A 20,312-nucleotide genomic window follows, 5' to 3' on the forward strand; every position below is an offset into this window, starting at 1 on the left:
AAAGGAAGATATTTTGTAAAGAAAGTATTGAGGATTTTGGCCCTACTTCAATAAATTTGACATCGCAGAAGCAGGATAACTTCCAACAAAAAACCATACAAGTTGATAAGTAAGCCTGTCGCAGTTCCATGGATGCTGACGTGGGACTCTTGAGTCAGAGACAAAGGACTTTACCAGTTGCAGCAGGAGAAACAGGTGTATCAGTATTGTCGCACCAGTCCTCAGATCTCTCAAGGCAACATGGAGGGCCCAGTGGAGCCTGCACACACAGTATGGTGAGTCCCAGAGGAGGATTCTATGCATAGGAAATCCGCAGCTGTAGAATAGGAAGTAAGTAAGGTGGTTTGTCTGAAAGGTGACCAGGTGCTGTGAACTGCAATGCATTACTTTCTCAGGATTACCAAGTGCATAAACATTCCAAGAAATGGCCCAGGTTTAAAAAAAAAAAAAAAAAAAGTCAAAGACTTGGGTGGAGAAGGCAATGGCAACCCACTCCAGTAAAATCCAATGGATGGAGGAACTTTGTAGGCTGAGTCCACAGGGTCGCTAGGAGTCAGGCACGACTGAGCAACTTCACTTTCACTTTTCACTTTCATGCATTGGAGAAGGAAATGGCAACCCACTCCAGTGTTCTTGCCTGGAGAGTCCCTGGGACAGGAGAGCCTGGTGGGCTGCCGTCTATGGGGTCGCACAGAGTTGGACATGACTGAAGCAACTTAGCAGCAGCAGCAGCAAAGTCTTGGGATGTATACAGCAAGATGTATAGGAACATAAGAGGCTCAAGCAGGCTGTATCTCAACATATAGCACATAATAATACAAATGAATGGAATTTTAAAATAAAGTTAGATGGCTACTTAAAGAATTATGATTCTAGTTCTAAAAGGGAAAAAGGCAAGGAGAAATTTTACAATGTTATTTTCACTGCCTTTGAGAAGAGGATCATAAGATTACAATGTGAAGACTCCCGACTTTGTATTGTTTATGTTAACAGCAATTTTTAAAAACCATGACTAAAGCTCTTTAGACTTTAAAAAAATATCAAAAATTCCTGAACTAACTGCCACATCACAGAAATATCCTCAAGATAATGATTAGTTTCCATGAACTAACTGTAGGAGAACAGTCCATAGGACCACCAAGAAATTACGAGAATGAGGCCAACAGTAAGGATGTGATGGAAAAGGACGGAGAAGGTGGGAGAACCTGAGAACTTACAAATTTAGCATTTTAATGGAAAAGGTCTGGAATTCAAGACTCAATCAGAGTTGAGGCCTCACAGAAACAGGAGGATTCCACATTCTGTTTTCTTCCCTTTATATTGTAAAAGTGTGGATGAGAGCCAGTCATTCCCAGCCAGGTTTTGAAGTACATCATTTGGCTGCCAGACGCCCATTATACTAATTGGATCACCAGTTTCCTCTCTATCTTGTTGACACAAGGATTCTAGAGCTACCTATTTCTTTCACAGCATTAAAATTTAAGCCTGCCACACATACAATAAACCATAAAATATTCACATAGGCCTGTACTCTGCTTTGGTATTATATCGTAACTCCAGAATGATTCTTCGATAGCCTGAATGAGTGACGAGAAGGCATGCCAATACTAAACAGGTTTCCCACGCTTAAACATTTAATTTTATACTTCTGAGGCATTTGACACATTTGTGAATTACAGTTTGATTCCAAGCATCATCTTTCTCAATAATTTTTTCTTGTTTAGAATATAGCTACAACTACTCCCAGTGGAGAAACAGAAATCAGAGTACTTCTATTAGGAGTAGAAAGACTTAATACCTTCACATTCAAAAACTACATAAAATGTCCTCATTAACATGCATATGGCTATACATGTATACTGTATATTGAACTCTAAGAGAGCCTATTAATATTATTAATTATTTATAGATAACACTGATTCATTTGGTTTTATTCTCCATTTAAAAGAAAGGGAAACTTGAATACACATTAATATCAATCTTCACTGAATGACCTGGTACTTTTTAAAAGTAATTCACCATTAAAATTTCTAAATATCCATGATTTTTTAAATGAGGCTTCATGTTAATGTTACACTATTTTTAACACTTTCCAAGACTCACATACACAATGTATCTTATATTAAGCAGGGTTCTGGGTTGCAGACAAAAGAATCTACTCTGGTTTAAAGAAAGAAAGGATTTAGTATGGGTACTAGATAGCTTATAGCAGCCGTAACCAACCTTTTTGACACTGGGGACTGATTTCATGCAGGACAATTTTTCGACGGAGTAGATGCTGTGGTGGGGGGGCAGGGCTGGTTTGGAGATGATTCAAATGTGTTACATTTATTGTGCACTTTTTTGTAATCTAATACCAACACTGATCTGACAGGAGGTACTGGTCTGTGGCCCAGAGGTTGGGGATCTCTGGATTACAGAATCTTTACAAAGGTTAGTGAAATAGCCTGTAGGCAAAACTTACAAGAATAACTTTGGTGAAAATGCCGGGCAGATCCCAGAACCATTTTATCTCTACCATAGTCAGGAAACTGGGGCCAGCCACCACACCTGAACAAAGAATCACGTGATTTTTGCCAGTTTCTGCATCAGCAAAATGGACGTCCCATGTCTAATCCTTCCCCCACACACGTTAATTGCAAAAAAAAAAAAAAAAAAAAAAGTGAAAGTGTTAGTCGCTCAGTTGTGTTGACTCTTTGTGACCCCATGGACTGTAGTCCACCAGGCTCCTCTGTCTGTGGACTTTTCCAGGCAAGAATACTGGAGTTGGTATCCATTCTCTTCTCCAGGGGATATTCCCAATTCAGGGATTGAACCCAAGTCTCCTACATTGCAGGTGGATTCTTTACCATCTGAGCCACCAGGGAAGCCCATTAATTGCAAACCAAATGTCATAAAGCTATATTTTTTAGAATCTAAATCATTTATTGATACTCTAAAAGAAAGTGAGGAGGGACTGGAAAAGGTAAGTTTTGGGGGTTTTTTTGTTTTGGTTAATATTCTACATTGAAATGATGAGGTTAACATTATGGGGGAAATATTAAAATGTAGAGTTTGTTTCAAAAGATTTTGGGCAACTCCAGATTGCAAATGTCAACTTCAACCTTTATCACAAAATTCAGGGTGCCTTACCTAATACATTTTGCATGTTTTTCCTCTTTCTTGACAAATAAGGAAACTGTTACAATAGTCCAGTCATTTTTAAATTGCTTTGGTATTTGCTTATAAGTTTTCATCTTCATCCTGTTTTCAATTCTAATTTCCTTCAGGTTGGTTGGAAAATTCATCATTACATGACAGAGTTTAAAGCACAAACCCCAAATTATTACATATTTCTTTTAGTCACTCTTCAATTCGTAATATGTCTTTTGTCTTTAAAGTTTTGTTATACTCTATTCACCATCTGTCCCTGCCTTTCTTAGGGGATTGCCAAGACCCAAATGGAATATTTTTGTGTCACTTACTCTTGGTAGATTGCGGTCTGGCAAAGTTGGAGCTGTACTTCATTTGGCAAACTGTGAAATGACCTATTCCTCTTTAGACATAGTTGAAGCTTTAAAAAAAAGAAGAAAGAAAATAAATAAATAAATAGCCTAGAAAGGGAATGAAGGAAAAAGATTATGATCCTCTGCAATTAGCTCAGATCCCTTCAGTGTTTCTGATAACCAAAACAAGAATAGACTTTATGTGTTCTCTAAAGTCTAATCATTTTTTAGGCGGTAGATAGTGATCATTAAAATCTTCCATATCTAGATTCATGAGAATTTGCTATGATGCTAACAGAGCAAAACTTCTATGGAAGGGAAGGAGACATTGATACAGTGAGGAGACGGTCTTCCCCTGTACTCACGAAGTGCCATGATGTCAGGGCCTCAAACTCTGTGGAGAAGTTGGTAAGGAATATTTCAGAACCTAGCTAGGCCAGCAAAACAGTTAAGAAAAAGCAAGCACCAGAAAAATAAAATCTGATGGTGTCCAGGAATCCTTGACTGGAAGACATCTGAGGTGAAAAGTTCAAGCATGCCTTTTTTTTTCCTTTTTCAAAGTATTAGGTTTTAATATGCATGAATATTGCATCTGCCTGCTATCACTGAGAAAGAACTGTGAAGTGGTTACTAAATCTTTAAAATGTTTGCATTTCTAAAAGGTCTAAAAACAAAGACATGTTCATAACCCCTACCTCATACCATATATAAAAATTAACTCAAAGAGTGGATCAATGATGTAAATATAAGACTCAAAAATATTAAACCAGAAAATACAGAGGTAAACCTTCATGACCTTGGATTTGGTAATACATTCTTAGATATAACACACAAGTAGCAACAGAAAAAAATTAATTGGACTCTATCAAAACTTAAGACTTTTTGCATCAAAGGACATTATCAAAGAAAGTGAAAAGACAACCTGTAGAATGGAAGAAAATACTTGCAAGCCATATATTTGACAGAGGTTTAATATCCAGAATACATAAAGAACTCACAATTTGGTAACAAAATACAAATTGGCCAATTAAAAGTATGCAGTGGACTTGAATGGACATTTCTCCAGAGAAAGTATACAAATAGTCATAAAACGGTACATGAAAAGATGCTTAACATCCTTTGCCACTTGGGAAATGCAAACCAAATACAGAATGAGATACCGTTCACTCCTACTAACATGGCAGTAATAATTGTGGTGGGTGATTTAGTCGCTAAGTCAAGTCCAACTCTGTGAGACCCCATGACAGCAAACCGCTAGGCTCCTCTGTCCATGGGATTTTCCAGGCAGGAGTACTGGAGTGGGTTGCCATTTCCGTCTCCAGGGGACCTTCCCCACCCAGGGATCAAACCTGGGTCTTCTGCATTGCACGTGGATTCTTGACCGACTGAGCCATACCGGGATAACAGTAGTAGTAGAAAAATAATAAGTATTGATGAGGATATGAAAAAACAAACACTTGGGCTTTGCTGGTGGGAATGCAAATGGTGCAGCTGCTATGGAAAACAGTATGGCAATTACTCACAAAAGCTACAGAATTATCATACAAGCAAGCAATCCCACTCTTAGGCAACCCCTTCCTTGACTCCTAATTCCTGGCAAACACTAATTGTTTTCTTTATAATTTTGCTGTCCATGATATATAAATAGAATCACACAATGCAGTACTTTTGTGCCTGGCTTAGCAAAATTCACTTAAGATCATCCCTGTCTGGTAAGCTTCCCAGGTGGCACTAGTGGTAAAGAATCTGCCTGTCAATGTGGGAGACTCAAGAGATGCTGGTTCAATCCCTGGAAGAGGAAACGGCAACCCACTCTAGTATTCTTGCCTGGGAAATCCCATGGACAAGAGGTGCCTAGCAGGCTATAGTCCGTGAAGTCCCAAAGAGCTGGACACAACTGAACAACCAACTACATACACACACCTGTCTTGTATGAATCAACAGTTTGCCCCTTTTTATTATTCAGGTGTATTTCATTGTATGGGTATATCAGTTTGTTTATCCATTCACCTGTTGAAGAATATTTATAAGGACGATCCTTGAATTTCCCTTTCCATTACTAAATAATTAAAATTCCATTTAATTCCTAGATGAGTATAGTGATAGATAGTGAAGTTGCTCAGTCATGTCCCACTTTTTGAGACCCCATGGACTGTAGCCTATCAGGCTCCTCTGTCCACGGGATTTTCCAGGCAATAGTCCTGGAATGGATTGCCATTTCCTTCTCCAGGGGATCTTCCCAACCCAGGGATCGAACCCTGGTCTCCCGCATTGTAGACAGACGCTTTACCGTCTGAGCCACCAGGGAAGTCAGATGAATATATTTTTGTGTTAATATTTGTTTGAAATTTGCTGTTTACGATGTACAACTTACTATTTATAAAATCACTTAACTAAAAAACCACATTTTCTGACCTGCTATGTAAGTTTTCTGCAAAGTCTACTTGATTAAAAATTTTGAAATTATAGGGTGTTTAAAGCCTAAGTATCAACTTCTACATATCATGACCATATCTTCTAAACTTCTAATGTCATTTTAACCATTTTTAAGTGTACAGTTGGTGGCAACCATCACCACTGTTTCCAAATCTTTTCCATCCTCCCACATACAAACTCTGTAACTACTAAGTAATAACTCTTCACTATCCCCTCACTACAGTCCCTGAAAAGCCCTGTTCTACTCTCTCTGGGTTTTTTTTGTTTTTTGAAGTTAAAAATGCTTCCTTTATTACATAAAGTCAGTACTGCTACTTCTAAATTCCACTGCTTGTGCATCTCTAGGTTGTTCAGTGTTATGCCTATGATGTGAAGGACAGTTACTTCCAGGTGTCCTCAGCGTGGCTTCCCGTGAGAGTTGTCAATCATAACTGCTCCCGGAATTACAGTTGCAAGCTACTCTAGGAGAGTAAGAAGTTCTCCCAGGGCCTAGAGTAAATGTAATGTTCTTCCATACTTTATAGTACCAGAAGCAACAAAGTTCTGAAGGAGACACAATTAATTAAAGACAGCATGGAGTCACAGTCTGTCAATATACCACCCTCACTGTTTTCCTAAACAAAGTGGGTTGCACTGGGGCTCGGATCTGCTTTATGATTCACTATTACAAGACGGTGCACATTCTCCTGATTTCTAGGGTGCAAGGTCACTCTCAGAGCAGCCTCCTGACCAGACCTGGGAGTGAGCGGCCCCAGGTGTGGGAGCAGCTCTGCAAGGTCAGTGCTGGTTTTAAGCCTACACCATTTCAAGGCAGTCTCCAGCACACGTCCAGTGAATTACTAGGTTAGCATTTTAGTGCTGTAATATGTTGTGAGGAGAATTATTTTCCATTATGCAGTTTAGCTCAATGAAATAAATAAATTTGGGCCAAAATTACAACCAGATTATGACCAATTCTCTAAGCAAAAAAGAAACAAAGTAACTGCTGAGGTTAACAAAGATGTGATTGTCTTCTTGCGGCCTTCTACTGGTTTGTGAACTGCACTATTAAAAATCATGAGCTTTAACAAAAATCTTTATAACAAGCCAACACATCCCCAATTTAATTTCACACCAATAAAATTTTAGAGTTTAGATTTATTTAGGGCCATTTGCACATGTTCACAGAATAGTTCACCCCTACAAATGACAAGACAGCTCCCCTTCAGCGAGTCCCTATATTCTTTCTGCTTTACTTATATATAGCAAGAGGATAACATTAAACATGGAAGCTTTTGATTTGTGGCACCAGATGATGGTCTACACAGGACATCCTTCAAAAGCTACAATTAGGGATCCACCTAGCTTTTCAGCAATACAAGCTCGATTGAGGTCTTCTGGCCTATTTGCTTGACATTTGTTTTATGCCTTGGAACTTCTTTCTGATGGCATCCTTGGAGCTCCCATAGATCATTTTACTCTTCAGAGGAGATAGTTCTGGTACCCACAGAACTATCAACTCCTCTTTTCTGGATTCCTTTGTTTCAAAGCCTGTATCATACAGAGCATATCAACAATCTTTTTCAGGAAGCATCCCCACAAAATGCTTGAAAGGATCGCTCTTGGTGACACCAACATCTCCCACCAAGATCTCCTTGCCTTCCTCCACGATGATGCACTTTTTGTCTACACTGAGACAGAAGTTGACAGCCTTCTTTCTTTTCTTGATTTCTTCTGGTGGCAAGCACTTGTGAACTTTCCTGTCATAAAAAAATGCATCATACTTCATCGGCAACATGCACTCCTGAGGTTATGTTCGCCATGGCAGTCGCAAAGTGCGGAGAGGGAACCGGCTGGCTCCAGTCTACAGAGCGTCCTTCTCACAGCAGCCAGGCGAGCCTCCCGGAGGGCAGGAGAGCACCTTGGGCCCTCTCTCTGGTTTTGGTTTGCTTGTTTTGGTGTGTGGTTTTTTTTGGTTTTTTTTTTGGCCAGTGCCATGCAGCATGTGGGATCTTGGGTTCCCTGACCAGGGATCAAATGCTTGCATTGGAAGCTCTGAGTCTTAACCACTGGACAGCCAGGGAAGTCCCTCTACTCTCTGCTTCTATGAGTTTTACTATGTTAGATACCTCATATTAGTGGCATCAAGTATTATTTGTTGTTCTGTGACTGTTCATTTCACTTAGCATAATGTCCTCAAGGTTCGTCCATACTCTTATGTGTATAAGAACTGTCATTCCTTTTGAAGGCTAAATAACATTCCATTGTAAAGATATACTACTTCTTTATCCATTCATATGTTGATGGACATTTAGATATTTCCACATCTTGGCTATTTTAAATAAGTAATTCTTCAGTGAACATAGAGTTGCTAGTATCTTTTCAAGATTCTGACTTCAATTCTTCTGGAAAAATACCAGACGTGGGACTGTTGGATCATACGGTAGTTCTATTTTTAATTTTTTGAGAAACCTCCATACTGTTTTCCATAGTGATTACACCATTTTTCGTTCTCAAAAACAATTATTTACAAGGATTCCAATTTTCCCATGTCTTTGTCAATACTTGCTGTCTTTTGATTTTTTGATAACAGCCATCCTAACAGGTATGAGGTGATATTGTGGTTTAGCTTGCATTTTCCTGACAATTAGTGACCTTAAGCATCTTTTCATATAGCTGTTGGCCACTTGTACATCTTCTTTGGAAAAATATATATCTAGTTCTTTTGTCCATCTTTTAATCTGGTTATTTGCTTTTTTGCTATGAATTGCGACAGCTTCTTACACATTTTGGATAATAAGCTCTTATCATGTAAATGGTTTGCAAAAATTATCTCTCATTCTACTGGTTACTTTTTTATTTTGTTCATTCTTTCCTTTGATGGTTCAAAACTGGGAAAGGAGTATGTCAAATCTGTATATTGTCATCTTGTTTATTTAACATATGCAGAGTACATCATGCAAAATGCCAGGCCGTATGACTCATAATAAGATGAAATCAAGATTGCCGGGAGAAATATCAATAACCTCCGATATACAGATGACACCACCCTAATGGCAGAAAGCAAAGAGAAACTAAAGAGTCTCTTGATGAAGGTGAAAGAGGAGAATGAAAAAGCTGAGGATCATGGTATCCGGTCCCATCACTTCATGGCAAATAGATGGGAAAAAAGTAGAAACAATGACAGACATTATTTTCTCGGGCTCCAGAATCACTGTGGACAGTGACTGCAGCCATGATATTAAAAGACGCTTACTCCTTGGAAGGAAAGCTATGACAAATCTAGAGTGCGTATTAAAAAGCAGAGATATCACTTTGCCAACAAACGTCTAGTCAAAGCTGTGGTTTTTCCAGTAGTCATGTACAGATATGAGAGCTGGACTATAAAGAAGGCTGAGTGCTGAAGAATACTCTTGAGAGTCCTTTGGATAGCAAGGAGATCAAACCAGTCAATTCTAAAGGAAATCAGTCCTGCATAATGCATTGAAAGGACTGATGCTGAAGCTCCAATACTTTGGCCACCTGAGGCAAAGAGCTGACTCACTGGAGAAGACCCTGATATTGGGAAAGATTGAAAGCATGTGGAGAAGGGAGTGACAGAGGATGAGATGTTTGGATGGCATCACAGACTCAATGGACATAAGTCTGAGCAAACTCTGGGAGATGGTGAAGGACAGAGAACCCTGGCATGCTGCAGTCCGTGGAGATGCTAAGAGTTGCAACTGAACAACGAGGAGGAGACATGAAAACTAAAAGCGCCACTGTCTCCTGACTTGAATCCAGGAACAGAAAAAGGACAGTGGAAATACTGGGGAAATCTAAATAGTCTATAGTTTAGTTTACAATATTTGTTAAGCTAATCTTAATTCTTAGTTTTGGTCACTGTTCCATGGCTATATGAGATGTTAACATATGGGGAGACTGCATAGAGAGTATTATTGGAACCATCTGTACCATCTCTACAATTCTTCTGTAAGCCTAAAATTATCAACATAAAAAGTTAAAAAAAAATTTAGCTCCAGCAAAACACAGGGGGTATACTCAGCAATGCTGCTGCTGCTGTTGCTAAGTCGCTTCAGTTGTGTCTGACTCTGTGCGACCCCATAGACGGCAGCCCATCAGGCTCCCCCATCCCTGGGATTCTCCAGGCAAGAACACTGGAGTGGGTTGCCATTTCCTTCTCCAATGGATGAAAGTGAAAAGTGAAAGTGAAGTCGCTTAGTCGTGTCCGACTCTTCACGACCCCATGGACTACAGCCCACCAGGCTCCTCCGTCCATGGGATTTTCCAAGCAAGAGCACTGGAGTGGGGTGCCATTGCCTTCTCCAATACTCAGCAATAACGTAATTCAAATAAATGGGTCTAAATCTCAGGTAACTGAAACCCAAAATAAAAACAAGTCATCAGTATCCAGTTATTACTTTTCACCCACACAGTTTGAATGTCCAAGTTTTCCAAACTAAAATCTCACATGAGTCATGAAGAGTGAGTAAATATCTACTTTTACACCTTCAGGAACACAATTCTGTATTTAAATTTAGATTCTATGAGAAAGATAAATTTAACTTAAATCATGTTTATTTATACTACTTCTTCCAAGTTGTAAATTCACTGTTAAGGACTGTCCGTAACAAGAATTTCAGCTTGTAGTTATAGGAACTTACATGGCTATGACACGGAGTAGTGTTGAATCCTCCCAGACTAAAATGGTATAGGTGGATTCAAGGCAATGGCATAAGCACAGAAAGCACTGTCAGAAATGTCTGATGCCAAAGATAATGAGTATTTGTAATACAGCACTTTATTTTTTAGGGTACTCTGAACTGCTTTATATCTTAAAATGCCTAAAAATTAATACTTCTCTTTACTTTATAGCAGGTTTATAAAATGTTAGAGGTTTATAAAATGTTTATAAAATGTTTTAGAGGCTTAAAAACAACAAATGTAAATCCAATTTACTTATACCTCAAAAAGTATATTAAATTCTTAACAGAAGTAGAGAAGGTCCACCTAAATTCTTATGGACAGAAATTCATGAGTATATAATGGATTGCTTTGAAGTTTGTTCAAATATTAGTAAATTAACATGACAGAAAGCATTTTAATATGTTTAAATAAATTTATTTATATTCAAAATCAAGTATCTCAAACACAGACCTCAAACATAACACATAATAGTAACTCAATGATTAATATTTCTTTAATATATGAAATAAATTAAAGATTATTTCACAAGACCAAAATAAAATATGAATATTACAGCCAACTTTACTTAATCCCATTTTGTTTTCTAAAACTCCAAAATTAACATAAGGATTAGGAAAGTAGAAAAATAAGAAAAACAATTTGGCCTGGTTCTTTTATACTGTTAACTTATATTTGCTTAAAATGATAGAAGAAAAGTGTTATTAAAAACACTGGCATAATCATATATCAGAAAAAACCTTTTTGTATCTCTTTACCTCTCTGAGATTTTCTGGGCTTCTCTGCTTAGATCGAACGGACAATGTTTTCAGCTTTTCCAAATCTTTGCTCTGTAAAACAAAGTGTACTTACATTGATCTGTCACCATGAACATAATTTCTTCTAAAAATTTGGAAAGGATTTATAGCCTGGGTAACAGAGTGTTACATTTATGTAATACTGACTTCTAACTCTGCACAGACATTTTACTGAAATAAAGAACAGATTTACTTAAAACTACTGAAGCACTAAGTGTGGGATTCACTGGTCATGTTATATTGATAGACAAATTTGATTATAACTAAGACAAAAGGACCATTAAAGCAAATTGAGAGTTGTTTGTATGATGAAGTGGTATTTCTTGTTATGAGTATGAGGGACCCCATGAGTGTAGCTTACTCTCATGTCAACTCAGTTGAATAGTGGTCACATGTACCAGACTCTGAAACTACACACAAGTAGTTGTTTCCTTTTTATCTACAGAATTCAGTTTCAAAATCTGAAGGCGATCTTCTAAGATGACCCCCTGGAGAAGGGAATGGCAACCCACTCCAGTATGCTTATCTGGAGAATCCCATGGACAGAGGAGGTGCCTGGTGGGCTACAGTCCATGGGGCTGCAGAGTCAGACACAAGTGAAGTGACTAAGCACACACACCTACTATAATGTCCAATAAATAGCTGTTGTTGAAAAGGAAGTTGTTTCCTTTTAAAAAAAATACAAACAATAATAAGATCATTACTCCACACACAAATCTGTGCACTTATCCAATTATTCCTGTGGCATAAATTTCAAAAATTGGAATGGCAGAGATAAAGGTATGCACATTTTGAATTGTAAAGCATATTGCCAAACTGTCCTCCAAAATCCCTGTAGAAATTTACATTACCACCATCAATGGATAAAAGTGTCCATTTCTTTTATATCTTTGAGATATTGCTTATTATCACCCTTAAAAATATTTTTTTAACCAGAATGATGTCATTATCATTCATCACTTTTACAATTAGAAAAAAAAATTGAGATATTACAGGTTTTGCTATTCTTAAAACTTGTTGTTTAGTCACTAAGTCATGTCTGACTCTTTGTGACCCTGGACTGTAACACACCAGGCCCCTCTGTCCATGGGATTTCCCAGGCAAGAATACTGGAGTGAGTTGCCATTTCCTTCTCCAAGGAAGCTTCCTGACCCAGGGATTGAACCCACATCTCCTACACTGGCAGATGGATTCTTTACCAATAAGCCACCAGGGCAGCCCATTCTTAAAACTAGATAGCTATTAATTAGCATGAAGTTAAGAAATACTAACCATGTTTAGAATAGTTGCTCATGCTGTATAACTCACACTCAGTTCATGGCTGAATGGTTTTTTATGTTCAAGTAAAATAGTGCCCATTCTTCTGCTCAACTCTTTTCAAGGTACCTGAAGGAGAGACAAAATAAGTTAATTGTTGTTGAGTTGCTAAGTTGTGTCTGAGTCTTTGCGACCTCCTGGCCTGTAGCCTGCCAGGTTCCTTTATCCGTGGGTATAAGTAAATAGAAAAGGGTATATAATAAGTACTTACTTGATGGAGAATAATGTAGAGATGAACTGACTGGAGTAGAACATACTTTAGTGCAAGTTAAGATGAGAGGAAAATTCTAAGGTGTGGATTCAAAAGACAGGATGAAATTGGGAACTTACTATGGAGGTGGTACATGTTGCTCTGACAAATGAAGTTGAAAGGTGCTGTCTTGCTCTTCTAGAATTGCATTTCCAAAAGCTTATACCCCACACTCAGCGTGTCCAAAAGAAAGCGCATATTCTATGCCTCTTTTCCAAAGAATATTCAGCTAATTGTGGATCCAGGCCATGATGCTATAGCTAGACTTGCACTGTTCAGTAAGTACATACAGTTTATACAAATGGAGATGAGCTATAAGTACTCACTGGATTTCAAAGATTAAGTATAAAACAATGTAAAATATGTCACTGTCATTTTTATATAGATTACCTACTGAAATGAGATTTTGGAGACACTGAGTTGAAAATATATTACTACAAAATAATTTCACTTGTTTGTTTCCCTCTCTCCTTTTTTAAAATGAGGTCACTGGCAATTTAAAATTAAATGTGTGACTCATATCTGTGGCTTGCATCGTATTTCTATTGGACAGCAATGATCTAGATCATTGAGATCTAGATTGCTAAGATCAAGGGCTAGATTATGAAGCTAACCATCAGTTGCTGTGCTCTAAGAATCTTCCAGCAAGGAGCAAAGAAATGAGAGGTGGAAGGAGTTATCGGTGAACTGGGTTTGGCTTGAACTTAAAGGAATCAAAAAAGGGGATTTCCAGGCATGGAAGAAAGGCTCATAAAGCAAAGATAGAAAACTAGGTTTTAAATGCCAGATTATCTAGAACTACTGCTCTCACTGTGTTATCTCTGCTGCTTTTGCCAGAGCTTTCAGCAGTGCCTCAGAACATTCTAAACATGTCTGAGCTGGACCACGAGGTAGCACACTTGAGCCAAAGGGTTAAAATGGGAAAGTATGTCCTCTGTATCCAGCAGCAGCCAGTAAGAGAACCAAAAGGGCATGAACGTGAAGGGCAGAAATCAGTTGCCCTACCCCCCAGGAGATTCCGTTTCCAATACCAGACTGGGAGGTCTGAGTTTGGGTGGAAATGTTTATTTGTATGTTTTTATTTAGGCTGTGCGTTTCGAGGATGGCATCACTCCCTCACAGGGCCTCCTTTAATTGTAACAAAACCCAGGGCTATCCCAAAGTTTACCTGAAACTCATCAAAATTTGCCACACACACAGAATCTTTGCCTTGATGCCAAAGTTGTCATCAGTGTCCAGCTTTGTACCCATCTTCTTTATTACATGCTGATGGCAGACTGGCTGGCCCTGGTTACGTCAACTGCCCTCATGGTCTTACCCAGTGGAAATCCCTGCATGCCTGTACTCAGGCATGCCCAACTACTGAGCAGTTGAAGCTCATGACCTCTGAGGTTTTCTTCAGCCTTATGTTACTAAAACAAAAGCAGTGGTTGCCTGGAACCAGAAAGAGCTGAAGAAACTTTGAAGAGTGATGTACATTTTCATTATTTTGATTGTGGTGAGGGTTTGTGGGCATATGCATAAAGCAACTTATCAAAATATACACTTTTACCATGTCAATTATACCCCTATAAAGCTGTTAAAAACAGTATTAACATATTTCCTTCTCATAATCAGGTTCATCAATCAAGAAATCAATGAATACTCATCTATCACCTACTCTGGCCACCTCCATCCCTGGTAGGAATAGTGTTTTTCTGGCCAAACAGCAACTAAAAGAAGCCATATTGTTATTTCCTTTATGCATATAAAATAACATTTTAGCAGCATAACTTCCTTTATATATCTCTTTATATATTAGCCAAAAGAGAAAGTCATCTGATAGAGACATGCTTAAAACTGATGGACTGTATTTCTATAGAATTCCTGCTAGGAAATTAAGAATAAAACTCTGAAAACTTCACAACCCAGTACAGGCATACTTCATTTTATTGTACATCACAGATACTGTTGGTTTGCTTTTTTTTTTTCAAACAAATTGAAGGCTGTAGCAACCCTGCACTGAGTAAGTCTATCAGCAAAAAGATTATGACTTGCTGAAGGCTCAGATAATGGTCAGCAATTTTTAGCATTAAAGTACTTTTTAATTAAGGCATGTACATTATTTTGGACATACTGCTTCTGCACACTTAACAGACTACAGTATAGTGTAAACATAACTTCTTATGAACAGGAAAACAAAAAAAATTCATGTGAATCAGTTTATTGTGATATTTGATTTATTGCAGTGGTCTGCAACCAAACCCAAGGTATGCCTACTGCAGAGCAGAGCAGTTGTCTCAGGTTGAGACACAGAAGCACACCCTGAGACAAAGACTCTTGTATGCAATGATGGGAGGTTCTCAGGTGAAAACTATAAGGAAATGGGGCAACCAGGACAGCAAAAGGCAGGAAGCAAAGATGTGGGCCCAGCTGTAGCCCACCCCAGCCTGATCCCATCGGCAGCTGTAGACCATGAATGCACTGCAAAGCGGTTCCCCCTGGAGCAGGCAGGTGCCCTCCTAGCAATCCTTAGCTACAGAGCAGCACCAAAAGTCTTGGGGTGTAACCACTGGGGCACTTCCTGGCAAGGCAGCCTCCATCAGTGAAGGCAATTCTTGAAAGGAGGTGCAACTGTGAGCTGTTAGGAGCCTATACTCGTAGCAGCTGGAGAACTGGGGCGTTTACCCACTTGAAAAACTCTTGTTTTCATTTCCTCATCCGTAAAATGGGACTATAACAACAGCAGCTACTTCATATACTCATCAAAACTAAATAATAATACATTAAAGCTCTCAAAAGAGCACTCGGTATTAAATAGTATATGCAATTCATTTAGAATCGCACATAGCATATGCTCAATAAATATCACACTGTTATTGCTGCTGTTGTCTCTTCAGAGGTGGCCACACCAGGCCTCTCAATGCCCAGGTGCAAGCCAGTACCCTACACAGCTGCACACCCAGGAGTGAGATTTTTGCCCAAGCATTACTTAAGGGCAATCTAAAGATTTCACTTCTAGGTGATGCCTAAACACATCCATTTTATCTGACATTTTCTCCAAGTTCAAAATCAAGCAAGAATAACTTTCCTCTTTCTCCTCAAAGAAGGGGAAAGGTGCAACCTCAACATCAGCTGATTTTTATTTCTCTGGGAGGTCCTCAATAGATGGTTTTCACCTAGTGTCAGCAAAACCAAACAAACACAAACCCTCCTCTCTCACCTACACTATGTGGGCCCAACTATGAACCCAGTCTTCCTCAAGCAGCAGAGAGTTCCCACAACCACACACCATACTTGGAGCATCATTTAAATCCCAGGGACCAATTCTTGCGTTCTCCAGAGGCAAACATAGAAATATTAGACTCTTGCTTTGCTTCTCCTAATTTTGCAAACCAAACTAACATCTTTTTCCTATCTGACTAAAGAAACTGGGATGGGTCAGCGGCGACTAGACAGGGTTCCCAGGAGAGAGAAGGGATTGCCAGCGAACTCGAGAAGGGGACTGGCCTCGCTGAGACGGCTGGTTCGTCTCCGGTCCGGCGCCTTTTCGGAACCAGCACACCAGGGGAAAACCCCGTGGGAGAGGCGGCCCTGGCCGCTGCAGGCACCTGGGCGGCTGTTACCTTTTCATGCACCGGTCAGTCCGTAGACGTGCTCCAGGATGTTGGCCGCCCGCGGGAGCCTTCCCCTGGCCCCAGCCGGGCGCGGCCGGGACGAATCCGAGGGGCTCGGAATCCCGGCCATGGCCACGGAAGCCTCCAGACTCACCTTCCCCGCAACCGGCGCGCTCAGCTCCCTCTAAACAGGCCGCGGGGGCGGGCTCGCCTTTGGCCCCGCCTCTCGGTCGGGTTTCCTCCTCTTGTTTTTGTTCAGTCGCCAGGTCGCTTCCAACACTTGGCGACCCCGTGCACTGTAGCCCGCCAGGCTCCTCTGTCCATGGAGATTCTCCAGGCAAGAATACTGGAGTGGGCTGCCATGCTCTCCTCAGGGATCCATCCCAGGTCTCCTGCCTTGCAGGTGGAGTCTTTACTGTCTGAACCACCAGGGAAGGCTTCACCCTTCCATAGGTGAATGTATTCATTCATCCGGAAGCTCTCCAAATGCTGCTATTGGAGTTATGGAAGCTTCCTCAAGTGGGCACAATGAATTATTAACTCCATTTTCATCCCCTCTCTCCTCTCTGGAGAAGTAGGGAGCCGGCTTGAAAATTTCAAGCTTCTAAGTATGATGTGATTCTTTCTGGTGACCAGCCCTCATCCAGGAGCCATCTGGGAGCCCACTGATTCAATAGATTAAAAGATGCTTCTTAGTGCTCTTGTCCCTTACGAATTCACTTGGGTTTGGGGAGCACTGTGCCAAGAACCTGGGACAGAAACCAAAATATATATTTTCTATTTTCTCATACACAGACTCTAGCCTATATCATATATGATGCATCAGATCAGATCAGATCAGATCAGTTGCTCAGTCGTGTCCGACTCTTTGCGACCCCATGAATCGCAGCATGCCAGGCCTCCCTGTCCATCACCAACTCCCGGAGTTCACTCAGACTCACGTCCATCAAGTAAGTGATGCCATCCAGCCATCTCATCCTCTGTCGTCCCCTTCTCCTCCTGCCCCCAATCCCTCCCAGCATCAGGGTCTTTTCCAATGAGTCCACTCTTCACATGAGGTGGCCAAAGTACTGGAGTTTCAGCTTTAGCATCAGTCCTTCCAAAGAACACTTAGGACTGATCTCCTTCAGAATGGACTGGTTGGATCTCCTTGCAGTCCAAGGGACTCTCAAGAGTCTTCTCCAACACCACAGTTCAAAAGCATCAATTCTTCGGTGCTCAGCCCTCTTCACAGTCCAACTCTCACATCCATACATGACCACAGGAAAAACCATAGCCTAGACTAGACGGACCTTTGTTGGCAAAGTAATGTCTCTGCTTTTGAATATGCTATCTAGGTTGGTCATAACTTTCCTTCCAAGGAGTAAGCGTCTTTTAATTTCATGGCTGCAGTCACCATCTGCAGTGATTTGGGAGCCCCCCAAAATAAAGTCTGACACTGTTTCCACTGTTTCCCCATCTATTTCCCATGAAGTGATGGGACTGGATGCCATGATCTTCATTTTCTGAATGTTGAGCTTTAAGCCAACTTTTTCACTCTCCTCTTTCACTTTTATCAAGAGGCTTTTTAGTTCCTCTTCACTTTCTGCCATAAGGGTGGTGTCATCTGCATATCTGAGGTTATTCATATTTCTCCCGGCAATCTTGATTCCAGCTCGTGTTTCTTCCAGTCCAGCGTTTCTCATGATGTATTCTGAATATAAGTTATAAAAGCAGGGTGACAATATATAGCCTTGACAAACTCCTTTTCCTATTTCGAACCAGTCTGTTGTTCATGTCCAGTTCTAACTGTTGCTTCCTGACCTGCATACAGATTTCTCAAGAGGCAGGTCAGGTGGCCTGGTATTCCCATCTCTTGAAGAATTTTCCACAGTTTATTGTGATCCACACAGTCAAAGGCTTTGGCATAGTCAATAAAGCAGAAATAGATCTTTTTCTGGAACTCTCTTGCTTTTTTCATGATCCAGCGGATGTTAGCAATTTGATCTCTGGTTGCTCTGCCTTTTCTAAAACCAGCTTGAACATCAGGAAGTTCACAGTTCACATATTGCTGAAGCCTGGCTTGGAGAATTTTGAGCATTACTTTACTAGCATGTGAGATGAGTGCAATTGTGCGGTAGTTTGAGCATTCTCTGGCATCGCCTTTCTTTGGGATTGGAATGAAAACTGACCTTTTCCAGTCCTGTGGCCACTGCTGAGTTTTCCAAATTTGCTGGCATATTGAGTGCAGCACTTTCACAGCATCATCTTTCAGGATTTGGAATAGCTCAACTGGAATTCTATCACCTCCACTAGCTTTGTTCATAGTGATGCTTCCTAAGGCCCAGTTGACTTCACATTCCAGGATGTCTGGCTCTAGGTCAGTGATCACACCATCATGATTATCTGGGTCATGAAGGTCTTTTTTGTACAGTTCTTCTGTGTATTCTTGCCATCTCTTCTTAATATCTTCTGCTTCTGTTAGGTCCATACCATTTCTATCCTTTATCGAGCCCATCTTTGCATGAAATGTTCCTTTGGTATCTCTGATTTTCTTGAAGAGATCTCTAGTCTTTCCCATTCTGTTGTTTTCCTCAATTTATTTGCATTGATCACTGAAGAAGGCTTTCTTATCTCTTCTTGCTATTCTTTGGAACTCTGCATTCAGATGTTTATATCTTTCCTTTTCTCCTTTGCTTTTCACTTCTCTTCTTTTCACAGCTATTTGTAAGGCCTCCCCAGACAGCCATCTTGCTTTTTTGCATTTCTTTTCCATGGGGATGGTCTTGATCACTATCTCCTATACGATATCACGAACCTCATTCCACAGCTCATCAGGCAGTCTATCTATCAGATCTAGGCCCTTAAATCTATTTCTCACTTCCACTGTATAATCATAAGGGATTTGATTTAGGTCATACCTGAATGGTCTAGTGGTTTTCCCTACTTTCTTCAATTTAAGCCTGAATTTGGCAATAAGGAGTTCGTGGTCTGAGCCACAGTCAGCTCCTGGTCTTGTTTTTGCTGACTGTATAGAGCTTCTCCATCCTTGGCTGCAAAGAATATAATCAATCTGATTTCGGTGTTGACCATCTGGTGATGTCCATGTATAGAGTCTTCTCTTGTGTTGTTGGAAGAGGGTGTTTGTTATGACCAGTGCATTTTCTTGGCAAAACTCTATTAGTCTTTGCCCTGCTTCATTCCGTATTCCAAGGCCAAATTTGCCTGTTACTCCAGGTGTTTCGTGACTTCCTACTTTTGCATTCCAGTCCCCTATAATGAAAAGGACATCTTTTTTGGGTGTTAGTTCTAAAAGGTCTTGTAGGTCTTCATAGAACCGTTCAACTTCAGCTTCTTCAGCATTACTGGTTGGGGCATAGACTTGGATTATTGTGATATTGAATGGTTTGCCTTGGAAACGAACAGAGATCATTCTGTCGTTTTTGAGATTGCATCCAAGTACTGCATTTCGGACTCTTTTGTTGACCATGATGGCCACTCCATTTCTTCTGAGGGATTCCTGCCCGCAGTAGTAGATATAATGGTCATCTGAGTTAAATTCACCCATTCCAGTCCATTTCAGTTCGCTGATTCCTAGAATGTCGACATTCACTCTTGCCATCTCTTGTTTGACCACTTCCAATTTGCCTTGATTCATGGGCCTGACATTCCAGGTTCCTATGCAATATTGCTCTTTATAGCATCGGACCTTGCTTCTATCACTGGTCACATCCACAGCTGGGTATTCTTTTTGCTTTGGCTCCATCCC

General features: G+C 40.2%; 1 protein-coding gene and 1 pseudogene across 2 annotated transcripts in view; both read right to left on the reverse strand.

The window, feature by feature from the left end:
• LOC113894304 overlaps positions 1 to 16,770 on the reverse strand; it is a 32,072-nt gene extending 15,302 nt beyond the window's left edge. The window contains exons 1-5 of one of the 2 annotated variants that reach the window (XR_003511532.1): positions 16,574 to 16,770; positions 12,674 to 12,787; positions 11,363 to 11,434; positions 3,465 to 3,553; positions 175 to 316 (exon numbers count right to left, since the gene is read on the reverse strand). Coding sequence is in view for 1 of the 2 variants with exons in the window: in XM_027544538.1 (XP_027400339.1) it covers positions 47 to 316; positions 3,465 to 3,553; positions 11,363 to 11,434; positions 12,674 to 12,676 (434 nt within the window). In the remaining variant the exon portion in view is untranslated. Of the gene's footprint in view, positions 1 to 46; positions 317 to 3,464; positions 3,554 to 11,362; positions 11,435 to 12,673; positions 12,788 to 16,573 lie in introns of both variants that reach the window. The other variant, XM_027544538.1, reaches the window with a different exon arrangement.
• Positions 6,348 to 7,876, reverse strand: LOC113894305 (annotated as a pseudogene).
• Positions 16,771 to 20,312: the final 3,542 nt, after the last annotated feature.

This window comes from Bos indicus x Bos taurus, chromosome 6 (assembly GCF_003369695.1).
Source record: "Bos indicus x Bos taurus breed Angus x Brahman F1 hybrid chromosome 6, Bos_hybrid_MaternalHap_v2.0, whole genome shotgun sequence".
NCBI classification, from domain to species: Eukaryota; Metazoa; Chordata; class Mammalia; order Artiodactyla; family Bovidae; genus Bos; species Bos indicus x Bos taurus.